The sequence below is a fragment of the Vulpes vulpes genome, chromosome 2 (genome assembly GCF_048418805.1).
Source record: "Vulpes vulpes isolate BD-2025 chromosome 2, VulVul3, whole genome shotgun sequence".
Lineage (NCBI taxonomy): Eukaryota > Metazoa > Chordata > Mammalia > Carnivora > Canidae > Vulpes > Vulpes vulpes.
This window is the reverse complement of record NC_132781.1, coordinates 119,868,858-119,891,094: the sequence shown is the minus strand read 5'-3', so window position 1 is coordinate 119,891,094 and position 22,237 is coordinate 119,868,858. Positions and strand designations below refer to the sequence as shown.

The window sequence follows — 22,237 nt, the reverse complement described above, 5'->3', positions numbered from 1 at the left end:
AGGTTGTTTTTAGTTGTTGTTTTAAGTAACCTCTATGCCCAATGTGGAAGAGCTTGAACTCAGGATTCAGTCATGTTCTACAGACTGAGCCAGCCACGCACCCCAACCCCCAGGTCTTAAATTTAATGACTCTCTAGGTATCTTCATCTAAGCCAGGTCTCTGTGATCTTTTTCTTAACTGGGAACACTCTACAACCATGAAACCAGGGTGTCCTTTACTGTCTCATATTAGGCATTCAAGGTGCTATTGCAGAGAGAGCCCCATTTCAGTCTCCTAAATGCCATGCACAAAGCTGGCTTCCTCAAACACTCTTGCCCTATCAAGCTGAAAGTGATCAAAGGCAAAGGTTAAGGGGGCTTCTAGCTTTCCTTCTATGAGCTGATCCTACAAGTCTTAGGCTTAGGGAAGGCAGTGGCAGGTAGGGATCCAGCCAGAAAAAAACCCTTATGAGAACCAGGCCAAAGTGCTTGTGATGAACAGAAAGGAGGAAATGCTGGGGACAGAATGATTCAGAAGCCAAGGGATCTATCTTGGGCTTTGGCAGACATTTCAGGGTGTTGATGAGCACCAAACCCTGCTTAACACAGGGATCCCCCAAGACTCCTCCCCAAGATTATCCCTTCAGTCAGAGAACCAGCAAGCAATGTGTGCTAAGAATTTCTAAAGCTCTCAGGAGGACATAATTCCATTTTTGTTCCCCAAGTAATTCTTATCAGCTGCCTTCACCTAGACCCTAGTCCTGCAAAACCTTCGGGTTAGACTGGGAGCTCACTGGGTAGACCCTAATTCCCAGAGAATCTCCACTAAAGGTAGGCCTTCTAATGGACCTGAATGAGTCTGACATTTGAGGCCAATTGTCCATATGTTGCCCATCAATGGCATCTACATCTTGCCCATCAATGAGGTCATTACTTTTCTCCACTAGGCATCCTGGTTAGGACCCTTACTGTCTAGGAATCTAGAATCACAGCTCAGAAAAGGACTGAGCTAACTTTCTGCACATACATTTTACACAGTCAGTGGAATTAGTACCCTCTTGCTGCTTCAGGGGTCCATGAGGGAGGATCCTCAAACAGAGAAGACATGACAGCAGGTTAACTAGATTTAATGGAACTAAATGATTATACAATAACATTTTATATACATTCAAAGAGACCTTGCAACTTTTTTGGGAATTGCAGAAAGCAAGCACTTGTGAGCCCATTCCTTTTGGGGAATCATTTTTAGACTTGGAACTGGAGATTAGTATTTTGGTCTTTTCACTTCAACTCTGCAATGGAAGGAGAAGTAAGTCAATGTAAGATCAATACTCTAAGCAATTCCCACAGTGCCCCAGAAGAGTACTGTTGCTCACCCATCAGCCTCCATCTTCTTCCTCTTCTCAATGATCTACAAAAAGAACAGTTACACTCAACAGTTATGCTGTCCATCTAAGCTCACATGAGGTACCAGGCTGACCACTCCCCTACTTCCTTGGCTCTCCAACCCTGCCTATTCCTTCATCTGTAGGCCAGTGTCTCCTCCCAGATGAAGTCCACCCAAGAGGTGATCTCACTTACCGCACTAATCTTCTTCCACTGGCGATCAAGCTCTGCCTTATCATTGGTTTCCTTGAAGCGCCTGGTTTTCCGCCCTTCAGACATCTTGATGCCATACTGGAATGCAGCCCTGAGAAAAATAAAGGACAGTTGGAGGAAAGAAGGCATCAGAGGTTGCACAGCACTACCAAGGTATTCCAAGATGGCCCTATGACTAAAGAACCTATTTAGGAATGCCTCAGCCAAACTACACCCTCGGGTTAAGGCTGGCCCATCCCCTCATCATCCCTCTCATCACTCCCTGGCCATATTTAGTACGGACTCACTTGGGCAAAGCCTCCTTATTGTTCATATATTCACTGTATTCCTCCTGGGTATCAAAGTCCCAGCGGCCTAAGGGGCCTTTCTTATTACCCTGTTAGAAGACAGAATGGGAACAAGGAAGAAATGTCAGTGGAAACAATTTTTTAGCCCTTACTTAAAGCCAGGTTCTCCCACAATCCTGTTTCATTATTCATAAATCCCACACTAATAAATAATAACAAATGCTTACTAGTACCAGACATTATTCTGAACACCAAACACATTTTTAATTCTCTCAAATTCTATTAAAAGAGAACCATATTCCTCTCTATTCTCCTGATGAGGAAATTAGGTCATGAAACTGATAAATGGCAGAACCAGGGTAAGCAAGTCTCCAACATGGAATTAAACCAGGCTCAAGCACTGCAATAAAGAGAAACAAGGAAAAAGGAGACGAAATTTCTTCACCATTAAAGGTGTTATTTGTCAGGGCTGTGGTTGTTTTTGTTAAGTAGGCTCCACACCCAGCATGGAACCCAATGTGGGGCTTCAGTTCATGACCCTGTGATCAAGACCTGAGCTGTGATCAGGAGTCTTACACTTAACTCTCTGAACCACCCAAGTGCCGTGAGGTTATTTTTAAGACTAAGAACACTTCAATCCTGGCTAGAATAAAATTCACTTGTTTTGTAAACACTGAAATTCCTTCTACCCTTTCTATTTATGCACTAAAGTCTTGCTTACTCCCTAAATATGGAAATCAAAGCCCAGCACTTTGTAGAAAATAAAAATCTATTTTTGGCCTATCTCACTTGCTTTCATACGGACACTTTAAAAGGTAAGCTTCCAGGATGCCTGGGTGGCTCAGCGTTTTAGCATCTGCCTTTGGCTCTGGTCGTGATCCCAGAGTTCCAGGATCAAGTCCCACATCGGGCTTCCTACATGGAGCCTGCTTCTCCCTCTGCCTGTGTCTCTGCCTCTCTGTCTCTGTCTCTCACAAATAAATAAATAAAATCTTTTAAAAAAGGTAAGCTTCCCATGACTCCACAATGCTGTTGCTCTTACTGTCAGCTGAGGGCAGGTTATGGCCCAGAATATGAGACAAAGATCTGTTGGGAGTCAGGAAGGGGGTATGTGCTGAAGAATAGCTGCCCAAGAATCCCTACCCATCCTTCCAACTCCACACCTGGTCCATTTTGCTGTAATCCACCTCCTCATCACTATCCACAGCCATGTCATCCATCCTAAAGAGAAACAACAGTTAAACATTAAACAGATGGTACAGACCCAGACCCCTATGGTTTATTCAGAAACCTACCCAGCTAAGATGTTATATGCCTAAAAATGACCCCTACCCCAACCCAAGACCTCCCACTCAGCACCTAAAAGAACAATTCATCTAAGTAAGAAGTACCCCTGTGTCCCAGGTAATCAAGTTTACACTGCATCCCCCTCTCTATAACTTGTTCTCCAATCATTTCAGCCTCCTTTAACAGTCTTACATACGTGGCTGGGTAACATTCGGCATAACTGTTGGACATTCCAAAAAAGTCTCCTAGTTGCTTTTTGTCCTCTGGCTTCTTCAGCATATGCTATGTTAAAGAAAATAATCCTACGTATAGCAGAAAGCTTCAAAAAGGAAGGGCCAAGAACTAGAAGCCCCAACATGAAAACTTTTAAGGACTTGAATGGGTCCTCTGAGAAATGGGAAAGACATGACTGCAGCCCTGTCAAAATTTAGCATAAAAAGCAAAGTGTGAAGTGGGGGCTGGGGGTTCTGGGGAAGCAGGGAGGTGGGTGGAATTAGAAAGAAAACAGGATAACACTATTCTAGAATCCAGCAACATAGTGAAATAAAGGATATGACTCAGAGCCTTCCCAGCCAGCAGACCCAGCAAACTTTTCATTGATTGACTTGATCAACTCCTTAGCAGATCCAGGTCCTAAGGGAAAACACCATGAAACAAGGAACTTACAAATTCTGCACCAACCCCCAACACACTATGTTTTTATAATACTTTTTTTTTTAGGCAACAGAAAAAACTTTTAGCTAACAAAATTGTAATCAAATTCCAACTAATAAGCTACTCTGGGGCCCCTGGGTGGCTCAGTTGGTTGAGCAGGACGCTTCCACTCAGGTCATGATCTCAGGGCAGTAGAATCCAGCCCCATGTCAGGCTCTGCACTCACTGGGGAGTTGGCTTGATTCTCTCCCTCTCTCTATCCCCTCCTCCCACTTGTGCATACTCTCTAAAATAAATGAATCCTTGAAAAAAAATTACAGTAAAAATAATGAGCTACTCTGGTTAAGATGGAGTTGTGTACACACAATACTGCTGATTCGACCTGACTCAACATCTTCAGAACCCCACCACTGGAGGAAGTGTATCTAACAGAGCAAATATGCCCTGCCATTGCCCAAAAGATGCAGATAACCCAGGCTCATCTTTCTATTCTATGGAGCAAGACAAGCATTCTTTTTTTTTTTTTTTTAAGATTTTATTTATTTATTCATGAGAGACACACAGAGAGAGAGGCAGAGACACAGGCAGAGGGAGAAGCAGGCTCCATGCAGGGAGCCCAATGTGGGACTCGATCCCGGGTCTCCAGGATCACACCCCGGGCTGAAGGCAGACTTAATGGAAGTCCCAGTCTCAACCTCTGCCAGCTCTGAGCTCTAGGATAGACCCTCAGGCCAGGGGAAAGCAAGACTACCAGATTGAATGCAAGATGTCTCACGTATCACCCACCTTTGTCAATGTCCATGGGCTGGAAAGAAAACAGAAACTGAAGTGAGTAGTGCTATGAGGGATTCATGCTCATCCCTCCCCTGCTTGATTGATCTGTAAACCAACTCCCTACCCACTTCCTGCCTCATTTCCAGGATGCTTCCCACCCTGGATTAGTTGGCCCAGTTGCCACTACAGAGCCATAAGGCACCTAGGTAACAAATGAATCTCATATCTGGCAGGGCAGGCACAGAGATGGGCAGCTCCACCACTTGGTACCAGGGCCATCTCTCACCTCATCATCCACTTTCGGCTTCTCAAAGTAGCTGTGCCTCTTCTTCTCTTCCTCTCTCTCTCGGTCCCGCTCCCGCTCCCGCTCCCGCTCCCGGTCTCTCTCCCGATCACGCTCTCGCTCCCGATATCTCTCCCGCTCCTTATCCCGAGGAGTCTTGGTTGTGGATGGCACATAATCCCCAATGTCTTCAAATATACTAGAAAAACAGAGATCACTAGCTGCCAAAGTCATACACACTTCCGTTTTCCATGGCCATTTTTCCAGATTCTCAGGTCAAGGCCTCCCCAAAATGCCAAAGACAAGAAACACAGAGCCCTTTTCTCACACATATCAGAGGACACGGCTGGGATACATACTTCATGTCGGCCTCAGGGGGTTTCTTCTCTTCCATCTTCCCTAAAATGTACAAGGAGTAGTAAAGAAAACATTCCTGATTTGATTCCCACTCAGTCCAACATGTTCTCCACCTTCAAATGCCCATTTAAACATCTGTTTAGAAGGTGGGATAACAAAAGCTCCCGATACTCTCCCTCCTCAGGCCTCAAAGTGGACCACTGTTTCCTGGGTAGGTCAAACAGACAGAACCTGGATGTAAGCATCTCCTTGTTAATGTTCCAATGCTCCCATTTCTTCTCCTCTTCTGGAGCCTCACAATGCTCTGGACACAGAAGGCTCCAGGAAACCTCGGTTCCACGCAATAATGTCCCTCCAGGGTTAAATTTTCTCTCCATAACCCTCCAGATTACCTTTATCCTTCTTCTTGAGCTTCTTATTGCGGGTACCCTGACGCAGGTATGAAAGGATCTGGGTGAGCTTGCTGATTACGATGTCATTTGTGGTCAGTGTGGTCTGGGCCTGAAACCCCAAGCAGCAAGGGTGTTATCCCATAAAGCAAGAATCTCTTCATTCATTCATTCAATGAATTCAAGAATAAATTCTAATCAACCAGGTAAAAAACAGGGAAAACAGGTGTCATAGAACATTCCAGGCACACAGAGTAACATATATGAAGGTCTGGGTCTAAAGCGAAATCTAGGGGTATCTGGGTGGGTCAATCGGTTGGGTATCTGACTGTTGATTTCAGCTCAGGTCATAATCTAACGATTGTGAGATCAAGCTCCGCAATAGGTGTGAAGCCTGCTTAAGACTCTCTTTCCTTCAGCCCCTCCAACCTCTCCTCCCCTCCCTCCCACTCTCTCCCTCTCTCTCTCTAAAAACAAAACAGTAAATCTAGCATATTCAAGAACCTGGGATTCACTGGAGAACAAACAGGGAATCATGGTAAAAAGAAGCTCAGAAGGCCGACGTTGCAGGAGCTCAGAGGCCACAACAAAGATTTTACTCTTTATACTAATAACGAGAAATCACTGAAAGCTTCTCAAATGTGGTGAGACAAAAAATCACATGTTGAAAAGATCACACTGGCCATATGTAAAAATCACAATAGAAAAGGGGATAGGAAGATTGTGGGGTTATGACTAAAAGTACAGAGGTATTTTTTGGGGGGGTGATGAAAAATATTTCACGCTGAGTGATGGCTGCGTAATTCTACAAATACTAAAAGCCACTGAATTGTACATTTTCAAGAGGCAAATTATATGAAACATGAATTACAACTCAATAAAAATAAAATACTAGAAAGAAACCAGAGTGAAAGTGAGGAAACAAAATAGGGGTATCTTTTAATAGTTCCAATAAGACACAATAGCTTCAACTGGAATGTTGATAGAGATAAGTGAATGGATTCAATGAAAATTTACAAAGTAAAAAGTGGACAGGACACAGTGATGGGTTAAATGTGGTGGATGAGGCCCAGGGTAGAACTGAGGCTGATTCCCAGGTCTGAGGCCCACATGACAGGCTCTCAGGACTTGGATCACTTACCTCCATGGTGGGGCAATCTGCTTTGCTGCGGATCAGTGTGGTGGGGATATCCGTGTCAGCATACTCATCATCCAGGTCTACCACATAGGCCATGCGGCCTGGGAGGAACAGCTCATTCCGTTCATACGCCTTGCTCCTAAAGAGTGTGCGGTAAACATTGCGGCCTATGAAAAAAAGAGGAGGAAGCATAGCCACTGAGAAACTTCTACAACAGCTGCCATTTAGCAAGTGCTTACTCTGTGCCACATACTATTCCTCAATTTTCACAAGAGCCCTGTAAGGTACATGTTATCATCTCCTTTTAAATGATCAGAGTACTCAAGCTGAGAGTGAAGCAATTTACCTAAATTCACACAACTACTAAGCAACGGAATAAAAAATAGGGCCCAGCCTGTCTAACTCCAAAGCCTGAGCTCCTATCCACTCTTTTACATTGCCTTCTCAAAAGTATCATGGACCTCACGTTGTATTAGGTCCCATGAGGAAGAAGGATGAGGCTTAAGGGGATACTGACAATGATGGGAAAATCAGCTCAGCTACATGTGCAACATAAGTACAATGCATATACTGTTTTTTGTTGCTGCCATGAGGTGAATTAACTCCATTTTTGCAGATAGACAAACAGTCACTGAGACTTGTGAAGTCAGTTGCCTAATATCACATGCCTCATATGGTTTTATCAGTAGGATTCAAATCCCAGTCTTTGACTGCAAATTCTGAGCTTTTATTTATTTTTCTAAAGATTTTCTTTATTGGGATGCCTGGGTGGCTCAGCGGTTGAGCGTCTGCCTTTGGCTCAGGGCGTGATCCCGGAGGCCCCTGGATCAAGTCCCACATCAGGCTCCCTGTGAGAAGCCTGCTTCTCCTTCTCCCTCTGCCTGTGTCTCTGCCTCTCCTCTCTCTCTGTCTCTCATGAATAATCTTTTAATTTTTTTTTAAAGATTTTCTTTATTTATTCATGAGAGAGTCAGAGAAAGGCAGAGACACAGGCAGAAGGATAAGCAGGCTCCCTGAAAGGAGCCCGATGTGGGATTCGATCCTGGATCCTGGAATCATGCCCTGAGCCAAAGGCAGACGCTCAACCACTGAGCCACCCAGGTGTCCCAAATTCTGAGCTTTTAATCACCAACCACGCTAGCTCTTTTAATGCATAAAATGTAAGCTACCTCCCTTAATGCATAAGCTACAATCTGCAAGACCTTCCAACCTAATTAAGACATTAATAACATACACGAAATGACTAACCCCACATCTGAGTTCTAGTAGAGTATTCTAAGAGAAGTCACTAATCTGGGGGCAAGAAAGAGAACAGTATGACACGAAGGGGAAGCATATTCTGCCCAGAGCATTAAATTCCCTATAATTTACCTAAAATGCACAACCTCTAGTGTAGAAATTCTATACTCACCCAAGCGCGTCTTAAATTCAATTTTATTCTCGGGATCTTCATCTTTCCTGAAAAGACAAAAGAATTTTCCTTTTAGCCAAATGTGTTCCTACTTTTAAGTCCCACTCACCTAAACTTAGAAGCTTTCCCTGATGTTTACACACTTGGTTTCCTTCTGAGGCTTTTCCATAAGTTCTTCCTCTTCTTTCTCTTTGCTGGCAATCTCAGCTCGTACCTAACAGGAAAAAAGCACGTAGGGTTTAGACATTTATTCATTTTACAAACATTTACCTAACACCACTATCTACCACATTGTGCCAGAAACCAAGGACTTAAAACTGAACAAGACAATACAGTCCTTGCCCTAATGGAGCTTACAGCAGAAGAGACAAATGACAAAATGTGATAACTGTGATAAGTGAAGTAAGAGAGATATGGAGGGTACAGGAAGTACGAAGTGAGGAGTGAGTTTTAACCATACTTGGGTGATCAGGGATGGCTGCCCCCGAAAAACACAACTGAGGCTGAGACTTGAAGGATGAGTAGCACTTAGTCCTACATAGGAGCAACCATTAGCCCTTCTCTATGGTGTGGGCTAACAGTCTCCCCTCCTTCACCTTGAAAGGCCCACAGAAGAGCATTCAGCATTCTATGATTACTCTCCAACCACCCACCAAGGATCACCTTTTGAAGCAGAGCAAAATCCAACCCTTTCACCAAATGAGTATGTTCCATGTCACCACCCAAGAACTTGGACTCCTGGATCAACTGTCTTCTCTTCTCTGCAGCTGACTTGTCCCTGTATAATGAAAGAAGCCACATTAAAATACCCCTTTGTGAGTGCCTCTCACAAAGTGCCTTTCAAGTGTCTCTCTTGAAATGGCCCAGCTCGGGCTCCAAAGTGGGGAAAGCTCATTTTTCATTAGGAAGAATTTACACTGTGACTGTAAGACTCTGGAGGCTGAGGGAATCATGCCCTGGCAGCCTGGGTACTCACGCTTCAGCAGTGGGGCCCACAGCCCTGTAGTTAGCTGTGGTACTGATCAGCTCCGTTTCCTCATAATCTTTGTTCACACCATCTCGCCGTTCCTTGGCACGGTCACGATATTTCTCTGCTAGCTCTCTCTCTCTCTCAATTTCTTGTTGACGAAGCTTGGCATAATAACTGTGACCACAGAAAAGCAAACGCATAAGGCTCACCAGCTGCTATCCCAAGGTCAGTAGAATTCTTCCTATTTCATCCAACTGTCTGGTGAAAGCTCATATATGTCCTAATAGTACTGCTGTCACCCTCGGATAATCCTCAAAATCAGAACTATGGCTTCATCCAGTTCAGAGAGATACTCTTTCAATACTGCCTCAGGACATTCCATGTCACTTCAGAATTCTTTACTGCCGTATCACTGAGTCTCTAACAGGTTATGAGACTTTTCCATAGGACAACTAAGAAGTTATCTAAATTTATATCACCTTCCATATTTCTTTTTTTTTTTTTTTTTTTTTAAATTTTATTTATTTATGATAGGCACACAGTGAGAGAGAGAGAAGCAGAGACATAGGCAGAGGGAGAAGCAGGCTCCATGCACCGGGAGCCCGACGTGGGATTCGATCCCGGGTCTCCAGGATCGCGCCCCGGGCCAAAGGCAGGCGCCAAACCGCTGCGCCACCCAGGGATCCCAACCTTCCATATTTCAACTAAAAATAAGTCATTCCTTGCTGGTCTTCCCCAAAAAGAAAGGACAGCAAAATACCAGGTCCAGGAATTTTAGTATCTTATAGATAATGATGATAATGATGGTGGTGACAACAGCAGATAGGATTTATTGGGTAATTAAAATATCCCAGGCACTAAATGCTTACATGCACTATCATAATTGATCCTCCTGACAACCAGATGAAAGTTACAAAATCACTCTCTGTTCTACCCATTAGAATATCAAGCATTAGAAATATTAGGAACTATGCCCACAGTTATCTTTTGTCTTTTCAGGAAGTGGTAAAGTTGAGACTGAAATCCTGCAGTCGGACTCTAAAGTCCTAAATTCCCACTTATCACTTCTATCCACTAGAGAACCTCAAGACAATACAGAAAAATCTTAATCTCTAGCCTCATAACTACTAGCCCCTATGCCTTTCACCCAAACACTATCCAATCTATAGCTCAACATTCCCCTATCTTTCCTTCACCTCTTCTTTTTTCTCCTTCGTGCAGCTGGGTCTTCATCCTCATTGTACTCCCTTGGCATCCTAGAAGACAGAGAAATTCATTAATGGCAAAATATTGCCAGAGCCCAGAAAACCCCAACAAGTGGCCTTGAGGAATGAAGAAAGGCCTAGAATATGGAACAAAGCAACAGCTTCAACCATGCAGAGATCCAGGTCTACATTTGTAGGTGAGTGGTCCTAAGCTTTAGAAAGTATCACAACCACCTGAAGTATCTGAGTCTACAGGGCTGGAATCGACCCTGGAAGCTGCCCATTTAAACACTAGCAGTAACTCTAATAGTACAAGTGGTGTGTGGAACACACTGTCAGATCTTAGAACACCCTCATCTTCACTGGAGCTTCAATCTCCAGTCGGAGAGAATCAGAATCATAGGCTTTGAAAAAGAACTAGCCTTCCAGCTCCTAAGACAACTAGTTTGGTAGATTTTCTGTAGGAAGGAGATGGGGAGGAAAAAAGGAGATGCGAAACAGGTTGGAAAACCCCAGAACTTACTCATGGTGACGTGATTTAGAGGGCGGTGCAGAGGTGGGTGCAGCCCTTGGGGTCATGAGAAGTTTCCTAAAATCTTCATTGGTAAGTTTTGATCTAGAAGGCAAAAATTTTAAAAATTAGTACCCAATAAGAATTGGGAAAGGAGTATGTAAAATACATGGTTAACTTTATCAGAAATCAAGAAAATATAAAACAAAAACATAGCACTCTTAATGCTTCAAAGTGCTATTAAAAAGTCTGATAAATCAAGTATGAGTGAGAATTTGGGAACTGAATATTCCGCTAAGGGGAATGTACATCAGTATAGCCAATGGGACGGCAACCTGCCTGTATCAAAATTTAAGTGTGTATATCCTATGACCTAGCAACACCATTCACCTATATTTAGATTCGATAATTACTGGCATAGGTGTATAAAAAGGCTTGTAAAAAAAGGTTCAATATCAGCTTTGAAAGTAATACAAACTTGGAAACAACCTAAATGTCCATTAACTAGAGACTAAATGGTAACAGTGTTTCCCAAATGGGAGGCAGAGAGCAATGAAAGAGATAATTTTAGGGGCACCTGCCTGCCTTCAGCTTAGATCATGATCTCAGGGTCCTGCAATTGAGCCCTGTGGCTCAATGCCTATATGGCGTCTGCTTCTCCCTCTCCACCTCCCACTTGTGCGTGTGCACACTCTCAAATAGATAAACAATATCTTAAAAAAAAAAAAAAAAAAAAAGATAATTTTAATCGGTACAGTGACAAAGACTCACTCCTTGACCAAACTTTAGTCAGGCCCCACTGAGCCCTCTTCTGACAGGCTGCCCCTTAGCCTATGCCCAATTTGAGCAAAGAATCCTGCTAAGTGTTCCCAAGGAAGACATTTACTGTAATAGGAATAAAGACTACTGCAACAGGGGAGAGGGAATGAAACAACTCTGAATACAAACTGGGACAACTGGGGATTTACAAAGAAAATCACTAAGAGGAACTTGGTTAGCCATGGGAGGGGAGGGGGGGGGGGCCTTGACTGAATCTACTTGATTACTTAAGGGGATTCTCCATATATTGTCTTAGCAGCATTCTTTGCTAAAACTGAGCCTAGCAGGCCTAGTCAAAAATAGACCCCAGAGAAGCCTGAGGAAAGTCTAGTCAAGGACGAAGTCCTTGGGGCACCTGGGTAACTCAGTTGGTTAAGTGTCAACTCTTAGTTTTGGCTCAGATCTTGATCTCTAAGTCTCCAGTTGGAGAGATCAAGCCTGTGTCAGGCTCCTCATTCATCAGGGAGTCTGCTTCCCTTCTCCCTCTCCCTCTGCCCCTCCGTGTTACTCACACATACTCTCTTTCTCAGAAATAAACAAATCTTTAAAAAAAAAAAATCCCTTTATATACACATATATGCATGTTGGAAAATACTTTATTATTTGTAAGTTGAAACATTAAAATTAAGTAGCATTATTTTATTTGTATATATAAATAAAACACCTACTGCCACTTGCTTATTTTCCATCCTGGAGATGATTTTCATGGCAGTGACACAGACTCCTTTTTTTCCTTTTTTTTTTTTTTTTTTTTTTAAAGTAAGGGGGTAAAAAAGACGTATAAAAGGAACAGTGGTTACCTTTAAGAAAGGAACTGGAATTAGGATTATTATCAAACACATCATTACCCTCACTTCTACTTTAATTTTCTACAAGAATCAACTATTATCATGTGTAATTAAACATTAACTTTAAAAACTGGCACCTTCCCAGCCAGAATTTTCCCTCTAATACTCTCATGCAGTTGACCTGATCCAATGAAAGTTCAGAGATAAAGGGGAAAGGGTACATTTTTTTTCGCCATCCTTGCTGACAAGACATTTAGAATTATTTCACCATCACCACACCACTCTATTCATCCCTCAGTTCATGCCCAGAGTACTATATTGGAACACTCACTGGTGGAAGGAGTGAGGATCATCCACATCGTGGCCATCTGGAGCCAAAGGGTTGGAGAACGGCTCACCTAAAAAAAAAAAAAAAAAAAAAAAAAAAAAAAAAATTGGCGTTAATTTAATCAATCTCTTTCGTGTCAGTTCCTGTGCCAAAGTTGGGACTCTATTAGTAAACAACATTGATGTTTTCTTGTCAAATTGCTCAGTCTAATGAGGAAGAAAAACACAGCGACAGTGACAATACAACGTAATAAATGCCCAAGAGAGAAAATACAAGGAGCTGCTGGGGCAGAGAAGGGGGCCCCTAAACCGGCGCTGGAGAATTAGCAGATACTTCCGGAAAATGACATCTAATATACTCTGTGTTAAGATAAACTGGCGCAGCCCAAAGTCAGGGGCTGGCGGTAGCGAGTAGTTCACAAACACACCCCTGGTTATTTGGGGCAAGGACAAGGCTTAGAAAGACAATAGTCCGGAGCTGCCTGGCTTCATTCGAGACCCAACGGCTTCACCAGGTTCCAGCGTCACACCACCTACACAGGGATTAAACTGTGAAGTGAAAACAACGTGCCATGCGTCCCAAATCCTGCAGGTAATAACGGACAGATGACCCAAGCCTTACTGTCTCGTTCCGGCATTTCGTCGGCAGTGTTTCAACGCCAGCAGGGTCTGAAGCTCCAAAGACAACACAGCCGGGATAAGCTTTTTCCCACCATGCACCTCAGGAACCAGCCCACAGTGCTTTGCGCTCCAAAACCTTTCCGCCACCGCCCACTCGCGAAGAAATTGGAGAGAAAGCAGACCACTCCCTCTGCAATCCTTTTAAGGCATTGGCTAACTCTTACCGCTCCCTACGTCATCTAACTCTCGCGGGAACTGTAGGGACCGGGAATGGTCGGATTGGAGAACTTGACCGGAAGTTCTTGGGCGGGGAGTTAGGCACTAGCGTTGCCTAGGCACTAGTGTTGCGAGATGGCTGGTGCCGCATCGAGTCTGAGAATTGGGGCTAAAGTTGGCCTGCGTGAGATTCGCGTCCACTTGTGCCAGCGCTCGTCCGGCAGTCAGGGCGTCAGGTGAGGTGCAAGGTGGTGGGGCCGGTAGGCTTCGGGGCGCCAGGTCATGACCTCTACCTCCCGGGTGTTTGGGGGAGGCCCGTGCGAAGACCGCACGCACTGCTTTCTCTCCTGCCCCATAGGGAATTCATCGAGAAACACTATGTGGAGCTGAAGAAGGCGAACCCTGACCTGCCAATCCTAATCCGCGAGTGTTCGGATGTGCAGCCCAAACTCTGGGCCCGCTACGGTGAGCAAGAGAAGCGGGCCGCCTGGGACCATGGGAGAAGGGCATCCAAGGTCATGCAAAAACCTGTAGGGAGGCTGAAACTCGGGACTTCGGCCTTCCTCTTGACGTTGTTTCAGATAAATTTACGTTTTATCGAAATACAAGGATATAGAATGCTGGTATCTGGAGTAACATCACTGTGGAGGCGGGCCCTGTCTTGAGTGGGGACCAGGAACCGTCGTTTTCCTAATTCAAGACAGGGTTCAGATGGGTAAGAAGAAAGAGATGCTTGTCAACTCCCATCGACGTGAGTCCTTATACATTAGGTGGGAAATGTCATTTCAGGTAGTGTGATACCCTCCGTAATACAAACGTATAATGACTTCAGAATCTTCTTGCCTAAATCTCGTTTAATCTTAACTAATTATATGGGGGGGTATATTCTTTCTTTTCTCATTGTAGAGATTAGGTGAATCGTTGTTTTGGAACAGGGTCACTTGGCTGGTTCAGTCAGTAGAGCATGCGACTCTTGATCTTGGGGTGAGCTTAAGCCCCATGTTAGGCAGAGCTTACCAAAAATATTTTTATGGGACATTACTGTTACATAGCTAAGATACAACAGAGTTGAGCCTTTACACATGTACCCCCTTCCAAGGGTGCACTTCTACCAGATTTTCATGGCTAATTGGTTAGAATTCACGTGTTTTTCAGATCTGAACTTACATATCACCTCTTCAATGAGGCATTCCCTGGCAAGTTATGTAACATTGTCATTAGCTCAATTTTGTCATATTCTCTATTTAAGTTTACCACAATCTGAAAATTAACTGTCATATTACTTGATTCGTAGTGAGCACATAGTACATATTACACTTACTGAATAAAGGTATTGTAATCACCTTTTAACTACATCTTCCCTCTAGGAATGTCGGGTGGAAGTCACACCTAAGTTAGACTGGTTCTAACAGTAGATAACTGTAGTATGCGTTAAAAATTGGAAGAAGGAAAAGCCAGTAGACTAAGGAAGGAGATGGACACAGATTAGTATATTATACTAGGACTGTAGGAGCCATAGACTTTGCACCCAGCCAAGGCTAGGCTCACGCAAAGCACTTTTCACAGTGATAAATAATAAATACCTATCAGGCCCCTAAAAATGGCCCTAAAACATCTTCCTTCACATTGCGGCCACCCGGAATCAGCCAAAATTTTACTTGGACCTGGGCTTCCTAGATGTGTTTGAGACCCACTGGATATTCTAGGCATCTCAAATACACCTTGATCATATCTCTTTACTACTTTTCCTATCCTAACAAGACTAAGTTGAAGACAAAGACCTTTTATTAATGTTTTGGTTGCCCCCACAGAGCATACTAGATATTTAGTCCCCTCTTTCTCCCCTCAGCATTTGGCCAAGAGAAGAATGTCTCCTTGAACAACTTGAGTGCTGACCAGGTAACCAAAGCCGTGGAGAATGTGCTAAGTGGCAAAGCCTGAAGCCTCCACTGATTGTTAAGAGCAACAACAGCCCCACAACTTGGGCTTTGTTAGACCGAGTAAAATGTGAAAAAATGTGTTCTGTTCTTGTGCCGAAGAATGCCATCTCTGGATGTTCTTATACTCATTTTATCCTTCAACCCTTAACCTGCAACCACTGAGGCAAAACAGTTTAATATAAAAATAAAACTTTATTCTGTCCCATCAAAAACTACCGGCTGCTAATGGGGAGGGAAAAAAGATTTGAAGGCCCACATCAAATTCCCTTTGGTCCTCCTGCCTGGATAGTACTGGGTCAAAGAGGAGGAACTGAGCTTTGAAGGTCTTGTCTTAGGCATAGGAACAGAAAGCATTAGATGTCATTATGGTTCTACATCCTCAAAAGGGGATCCATGGGCAAGAAAGCTGGTGGCGGGGGGAAGGGGGAGCGGTGATGAGTAGAATGAGTGCCATCAAGCAGGTCACCTATGAAGAGCTGTCTTCTGGAGAGCATGCACACGATCCTGGAGCTGTGCTGCCTCCTGATGCCTCTCCAGGACCTGCAGCCCTGATTGCTGCAGAAAGGCCTCTGCAGTCTGAAAGAAGGAAAGAAAAAGATTCAACACCTGGGGCCCTGTGCCCCAGCACTCAATTCCCACAGCCTTACAGGTTAGCCCACCTCTATTTGGAAGAGTGCCTTCCCAATAAGAAGTGGGACGTTCTGACCTGGAGTCCATGTAGGCTTGCCAGGCCCAGAGAAGTGACTACAGATAGGATGGGAAGGAAAGGGGCCATGGGGAGACCAGAGGCCTCAGAGCAGGGGTACCAGGGCCCAAACTCACCTCTGGCTGATAGAGGAACAACAGTTGCAGCAGCTCTAAACTGTGGCCTACTACTTCAGTGTCAGAGAAGGCCAGCGTGCCTATCAAGCAGGGAAGCAAGGGCCCTGGCCACAGACGTTGACAGTAAGCAGGACCCTTCTCTGCCACGTTGCACAGAACTGTGAGCACCTGCAGAGACATGTATACATAGTCCCCACAAAAGATGAAAACTAAAGACTAATGATAGCTAAGATACATGGAGTGCTGAGCACACAGCCAGGCACTGTGCCAAACACTTAGATGCATGTTTTGTAATCCCCACAGCTGCCCTCAGGTAGCATTGCTATTCTCAGTATGAATTAAAATTCATAAAATTATACTTCAACTAAAAAGTTCAAAGTGGTAAGGTGATTGCCCAAGGTTAGTAACTAGTAAAACAGTTTAAGGACTCACACCTAGACTGGTCTGACCCTAATGTCATCCATACCATACCACCTGCCAGCTCTTGGGTAAGAGTACTTCCGAGTACAAAGGCCTGCTCCCAATGTTTTTATTTTGCCACAAGATCCTGGACTTAAGTGACCCCAATCAATACCTACCAATACGCTCACCACGTTAGAAACTGGCAGCAACTGCAAGAGGGGCTCAATCAGATCCATGGAGAGCAAGGAGGTACAGAAACTAGGACTATTTGCTGGAAGGGAAAATGTCAGAGTAAAGTCCCTTAAACTAGGCCTGAAATTGCTCCCCCTGCCCCGCTCCAATCCTACCCACCTCAGCCCAGGCAATGAGGGTACACACCCAGAATCTTAAAGGTCCAGGCCTAGGCGCATTACGGTACATACCAGTGAGGTTATTCAGGAGCCAGAGGCCCTCAGGGAGAAGGCTGGGCTGTTTCTGGAGGAAGAACTGCAGGAGGATAAATAAAGCGGCCGCGACACGCTCATCTTCAAGCTGATTTGCCCCTCCCACAATCTCCACTGCTGCTTCTGTTAGCAGGTTGCTTAGACACCGAAGCACAGGGCATGCCAGCTACAAGCACAAGTGGGTAAGTATCCTGTCAGTAGGAAGAGGATACCTACATACTGGAGGAGGAACAAAGTAGGAAAAAGGGTAGCCCAGATCGTGAGTTGCCCCTTTCACCTACCAGCTCCAGCCTTGCATCAGTTCTCTGGACAGCCCCAGCCATGTCTAATAGCAGCAGGCCCAGCGTGGACAGACAACCATGGGAGATAAGCAGGGCATTGTTGACCTGGCTGGGCAATAGAAAGCAAGTAGTCACTACTAGGTCAATCCCATTTTTAAGATGGCAAATGGCCTAGTTCTGTGGGTTTCCTGGGCTTCAAGCAGAGAAGACCACAAAAGGAAGAAAACTCCATGTGCTTCCAGAAAACAAAGTTCAAAAACCAGAGTGTCCTGGAAGGGAGCCCCAGGGAAGATCTGTGGCACTTTTGCAAATGGTCTGTGTTACCTGCAGATGATATAGTGCAGGCACCAGGCAAACTCCACAGCAACTCCAAGGTTCAGCTTTGGGCCAGGTTGCAACAGTTGCAGGATATGCTGGGGGAGAGTGGAGCCCAAAACGGAGCTACCAGCAGAAGGAGAGCTATGAGTTGGAACCACAGAAGGCAAGATGCCAGTCATTCTTCCCAAACCCTAATAGCAGGTGGGAAAGTATCCAAACTCAAATCTCTCCCAGCCAGACACATTAAGCTAAAATGTGCAAGTTTTGGAAACAAGACTGGATCTGGTGTCCAGGGGCTACATCACCAAGTAGGTCATGCCTGCCTCCACATCTGAAGACACAATTTTACTTACGGGATGATCGCCTCTGGAGCTTCCTTAGCCTGCAGGAGCTGGGACAAGGCATATCCAAGGGCTTCCAGCACAGTCAGATGGGGAGACTAGAAGTAGATAGGATAGAGATCTGACTCTGAAAGCAGGGTCATAAGATTTCCTGTGACTTTCAACTCCTTAGCACAGGGCAGAGGCTGGAGCTGCCTAAACAAAGCAGGAGGGCCATGTAGAGACATGAGAGGGGAGGGCTGCCCAAGGAGGGAAAAAGCAGATGGATGCTCACCTGGATGCAGGCGGCCAAAGATGGAACGATGCCCTGTGGCAGGAGCTGCCTTCTCACAGCCTCACTCTCCACAATCAGGTTACCCAATGTATACAGACAGAGCTCCTGCGAGTGGGACAACAAAAGCACGGGGCATGGCCTGGCTCAGGCAGGGGTGAGGGTAGGAGTGCAGAGGATCAACAGTCTTGCCCTTGAGGCTCTGGGCAAAAGGGAGTGGAAGATGATGGGCGTATGTAATGCTATGGACATTAAGGGAAACCAATTTTCCTCCCCCTCTGTGCCAGCTCAAACTAGACACAAAAGTACAATATTTAAATCCAAACCAAGAACAAGGTAGGAAGGGACAGGGCTTACTATAAAGTCTGAGCTGTGACCGGAGAGATAGGTGAGAAGGTAGGAAGTAGCTGGCAGGCAGGCCTCAGCCACCGCAGACTGCTCAGAATGAGAGAGCTCATGAAGGCACCGAGCGGCCTCAAGCTGCAACAGGGCTTGGTTGCTGGTCAGAAGCCCTACCAAGGTCCGCATGCTGCCCTCCAGCCTACATGAGTGAGTACCAGAGCCTGCTCAGCCTGTGGCCCATCCCCTCCACACTCCTGTCCATCCCTCAGAGGCCCAGGCCCCCACTCACGCCACCCCCACTCACAAGATGAAGGCCTGCTGTGTCTCAGGATGCTGCAAGCCTCGACGAAGGCTGACCAGAGCCTTCTCTCTCTCCTTTTCCTCTGTCCCCCGCTGCGCTAACCCGAGGAACTGTTGGATCTGGAGCACAGGGCAGGGAGGGGAGAGACAGCAACACAAAGTTGCCAGAAAGCAAGCATAGTCCTACTCTGCCCACTTCACCTGTGAGAACTCCAATGTCCCACCATCTCTAGAACCTGTCATTCACACTAACGTGGCTAATATGCATCAATCTTGCAGTAGAAAGAAGGGCGAATCAGAACTGGGTTAAATACCAGCCCTGCCACTTCCTTTACAAGAACTAAATCTGTTTTTTTTTTTTTTTTTAAGATTTTGTTTATTTATTCATGAGAGACAGAGAGAGAGAGAGAGGCAGAGACACAGGCAGAGGGAGAAGCAGGCTCCCTACGGGGAGCCCGATGTGGGACTCAATCCTGGGACCCCAGGATCATACCCTGGGCAGAAGAGAGATGCTCAACCACTGAGCCACCCAGGTGTCCCCTAAATCTGTTTTTAACCTGAAAAATGGGAATATCATCTTCCCTGCTGTCTTAGAGCTATTTCAAGGATAACATTTAAACCTTTCTTGGGATGCCTAGGTGCCTCAGGTCATGATCCCAGTGTCCCAGGATCAAACCCCATGTAGTCTCCCTGCTCAGCTGAGAATCTGCTTTTCCCTGTTTCTCTGCCCCTGCTTTCACTTGTGCTTTCTCTCTCACACATAAATAAAATCTTTTAAAATAAATAGAAATAATAAAAATAGAAAAAAAAAAAAACCTTCCAGGATGGCACAACCTACCCCACTAGCCATTCTCCCCATGCAACCTATACTCCAACACCTAGCATAATGTGACTTGTTCTTTTAATGCTTCCAAGCTTTTGCACATATTTTTTCCCCTTGGGATACCCTCCCCAGGCCCTCCACTCCCTTCAGATATCTGGGAAATAAGCTCTTTCTGGGTTCCTTTCGAAGACTTAGGGATTTAGGGGTTTCTATTGTGCCTCATGTTTCCTTCATGACAGGTGGTAGCACGTGTCTTCACTGGGCTGCTGTTAGTACCGCAAATAAAGGGACTCTCCACAGAGCACCTGGGTGGCTCAGTTGGTTAAGCCTCTGGTCATGATCCCATGATCCCATGGATCCTAGGATGGGGTCCCTGTTGACCTCTCCCTCCCCCAGCTCCCACCCGAGGGGTGAACTCTTGTTCTCTAATAAATAAAATCTTTAAAAGGGGGGGGGGGACTCTCCTTGTCTGTGTACCTCAATATCCATCAGTGTCTTGGCATAAAGTAAGCACAAAATGAACCAATGGTATAACCTAGGCATGAGAGCTTATGTAAACAACATACATAAACACAGGCAATATAAATAAAGGGAGTGCCTAATGCTTGCTGAATGAATAAATCAGCTAAAACTAATCATGTCATTCACTTAATAAATAATGAGCATCCACTATATGCCAGATACTATAGGGCATCTGAGTTTTCAATGAAAAGTAAGATGGGGTATAGACTCCCAGGGTTTTAAAGTCTAGTTAGAGAAACGATAAACAAGCAAACAATTAGTACAATTTATATTCTGCAAACACGCTGTCAAGACAGAACACAAAAAAGGACCCAGTAAAGCCTTGAGATAGGAAAGAGCCCAATATAGTCTTTCAAAAATGGAAAAGGGGGAACTTTGGCTCAGATGAGTAAACTGGCAAACTTGGAGGTAGGTAAACGTTAGATCATACATCTAGGAAGGAAGCAGATGTGGATTTTTAAGACACATCTGATATATGGAGAATGAACTTGAAGTCCGCAAAGCATAGATGCAGATGACCTGTTAGAAGGCAATTATTAGTCTACGGAGCAGAGGATGGTGGTAGCTGCGATGTACACCATCGTCAAGGTGCCAGGGCTCTTTAGGGGTGAAGAACGGCTAGGACTCGACGTACTGCTGTGGGGACAAGGGACAGAGTCGTAGAGGATGATCTCCCAGTTTCTGGCTTAGCCCACTGGATGGAGGTATTTACTGAAGAGACCGCGTTCAGGTTTGGCGAGGACCTCTAAAGGAATTTGGCGCCAGGCGGCGCAGACCTCACCGCGTACCAGGTCCCCTCACCTCTGCTTCTCCGAGGGTCATGGCCACACATCCCCCTTCAGTTTCCTCCAGGGCGTCATCTCTCAGCAGCCTCTTACTTATCAGTTGCTGCTCCCTCCGCGCCTTCCGCAGCGCTGGGGACAAAGAAGCCGGCTGAACGTAGAAGGGGCACCTGGAACCCTGAATCCCTTCAGCGACCCGGAGGCCCCCTCACCCAAACTCCAACCGCCAGACCACCATCACCGCGCCCCGCATCCTCCCGTCTCCCTTGCCCTCCCGCACCTGCCTCCCGCTCCCTCCAGCGGCACCGTAGCTCCTCCACGGCGCAGCCCACCGGCCTGAGGCGGCCCTGCCGGCCGCTCCACATAGCGGAGCCGGAGAATATTCGCTCCGAGCCCAGAACCCGGAAGCCCGAACCCTGAAGATCGCACGGACCGCGCAGCCGCAGCGCAGGGCGGAAAAGGAGGCGCGAGTGGGCGGGCACTGCGCAGAATGGAGGCGGGGCGGGGCGGGGCGGGGCGAGAAGGAGGGGCCAGGGGTGCGGCGGGCCGGACCGCGGGAGGGGCGGGGCGAAGGGAGGGGAAAATGCGGTGGGGCAAGAGCAGGGAAGGGCGGGGCGACAGCTAGAAGCGGGGTAGGACCTGCGCAGAGGAGAGCCTGGGCGAGACCCGCAGCACCTCCTCTGGTTCTGATTGGTATTTCTCCTTCTCAAGTCTTTCTTTTCTTTCTCTTTTTTTTAAAGGATTTTATTTATTTATTCATGAGAGACAGAAGGAGAGAGAGAGGCAGAGACACAGGCAGAGGGAGAAGCAGGCTCCTTGCAGGGAGCGCCAGGCAGGACTCGATTCCAGAACCCCAGGATCACGCCCTGAGCCCAAGACAGGCGCCCTCACGTCTTTCTTTTTCCCATTTCCGGGAAGAAATTCAACGTCGTCCGGGTCCAATGCATCACCTTCCACTCAACAAATATAACCTCCCCACACATAACATACCCTAGACGAACATTCAAAACTACTCCGAATTCTAGGAAGATTTCA

At 45.8% G+C, this 22,237-nt stretch overlaps 3 protein-coding genes across 9 annotated transcripts; 1 reads left to right on the top strand and 2 right to left on the bottom strand.

Moving 5' to 3' along the window:
• Window positions 1–1,090: 1,090 nt before the first annotated feature.
• IK (IK cytokine) lies at window positions 1,091–13,577 on the bottom strand. The gene is made up of 20 exons (XM_026017572.2): window positions 13,401–13,577; window positions 12,783–12,849; window positions 10,857–10,949; window positions 10,325–10,384; window positions 9,135–9,302; window positions 8,822–8,936; window positions 8,302–8,372; window positions 8,159–8,205; window positions 6,751–6,914; window positions 5,613–5,721; window positions 5,223–5,262; window positions 4,867–5,062; window positions 4,593–4,611; window positions 3,707–3,785; window positions 3,349–3,429; window positions 3,029–3,086; window positions 1,866–1,954; window positions 1,561–1,669; window positions 1,356–1,390; window positions 1,091–1,271 (listed from the first exon to the last, which is right to left on the bottom strand). The coding sequence occupies exons 1-20, from the start codon at window positions 13,414–13,416 to the stop codon at window positions 1,244–1,246; spliced, it is 1,644 nt and encodes a 547-aa protein (XP_025873357.1). The 5' UTR covers window positions 13,417–13,577; the 3' UTR covers window positions 1,091–1,243.
• Window positions 13,578–13,671: 94 nt separating this feature from the next.
• On the top strand, window positions 13,672–15,633 carry NDUFA2 (NADH:ubiquinone oxidoreductase subunit A2). Of its 5 annotated transcripts, XR_011999992.1 has the most exons (4): window positions 13,689–13,851; window positions 13,974–14,080; window positions 14,225–14,330; window positions 15,465–15,633. XR_011999992.1 is itself a non-coding variant. In XM_026017609.2 (3 exons), the coding sequence occupies exons 1-3, from the start codon at window positions 13,751–13,753 to the stop codon at window positions 15,554–15,556; spliced, it is 300 nt and encodes a 99-aa protein (XP_025873394.1). In that variant the 5' UTR covers window positions 13,672–13,750; the 3' UTR covers window positions 15,557–15,633. The 5 variants fall into 5 exon arrangements, 1 of the variants encoding a protein (XP_025873394.1); XM_026017609.2 differs by lacking the exon at window positions 14,225–14,330 and having other exon boundaries at window positions 13,672–13,851; XR_011999989.1 differs by having other exon boundaries at window positions 13,686–13,851; window positions 13,974–14,330.
• Window positions 15,634–15,727: 94 nt separating this feature from the next.
• Window positions 15,728–21,659, bottom strand: TMCO6 (transmembrane and coiled-coil domains 6). 3 transcript variants are annotated; one of them, XM_026017581.2, is made up of 12 exons: window positions 21,483–21,659; window positions 21,222–21,334; window positions 19,080–19,195; window positions 18,791–18,974; window positions 18,437–18,541; window positions 18,175–18,260; window positions 17,828–17,962; window positions 17,504–17,612; window positions 17,202–17,388; window positions 16,956–17,050; window positions 16,378–16,545; window positions 15,728–16,131 (listed from the first exon to the last, which is right to left on the bottom strand). In XM_026017581.2, exons 1-12 carry the CDS (start codon window positions 21,565–21,567, stop codon window positions 16,018–16,020), a joined length of 1,497 nt encoding a protein of 498 aa, XP_025873366.1. In that variant the 5' UTR covers window positions 21,568–21,659; the 3' UTR covers window positions 15,728–16,017. The 3 variants fall into 3 exon arrangements, with proteins under 3 accessions (XP_025873366.1, XP_025873376.1, XP_025873383.1); XM_026017591.2 differs by having other exon boundaries at window positions 17,828–17,944; window positions 21,483–21,650; XM_026017598.2 differs by lacking the exon at window positions 17,828–17,962 and having other exon boundaries at window positions 21,483–21,645.
• Between the last annotated feature and the right edge of the window lie 578 nt (window positions 21,660–22,237).

Coding starts and splice junctions, on each gene's coding strand:
- NDUFA2 (XM_026017609.2), top strand. CDS start 13,751: ATGGCTGGTGCCGCATCGAGTCTGAGAATTGGGGCTAAAGTTGGCCTG. Junction 13,852..13,973: donor TCCGGCAGTCAGGGCGTCAG/GTGAGGTGCAAG, acceptor CCTGCCCCATAG/GGAATTCATCGAGAAACACT. Junction 14,081..15,464: donor CAAACTCTGGGCCCGCTACG/GTGAGCAAGAGA, acceptor TTCTCCCCTCAG/CATTTGGCCAAGAGAAGAAT.
- TMCO6 (XM_026017581.2), bottom strand. CDS start 21,567: ATGTGGAGCGGCCGGCAGGGCCGCCTCAGGCCGGTGGGCTGCGCCGTG. Junction 21,335..21,482: donor CTGGAGGGAGCGGGAGGCAG/GTGCGGGAGGGC, acceptor CTTTGTCCCCAG/CGCTGCGGAAGGCGCGGAGG. Junction 17,613..17,827: donor CTGCACTATATCATCTGCAG/GTAACACAGACC, acceptor TCTATTGCCCAG/CCAGGTCAACAATGCCCTGC.
- IK (XM_026017572.2), bottom strand. Junction 10,385..10,856: donor TCTAAATCACGTCACCATGA/GTAAGTTCTGGG, acceptor TCTGTCTTCTAG/GATGCCAAGGGAGTACAATG. Junction 8,206..8,301: donor AAGCCTCAGAAGGAAACCAA/GTGTGTAAACAT, acceptor TTGTCTTTTCAG/GAAAGATGAAGATCCCGAGA.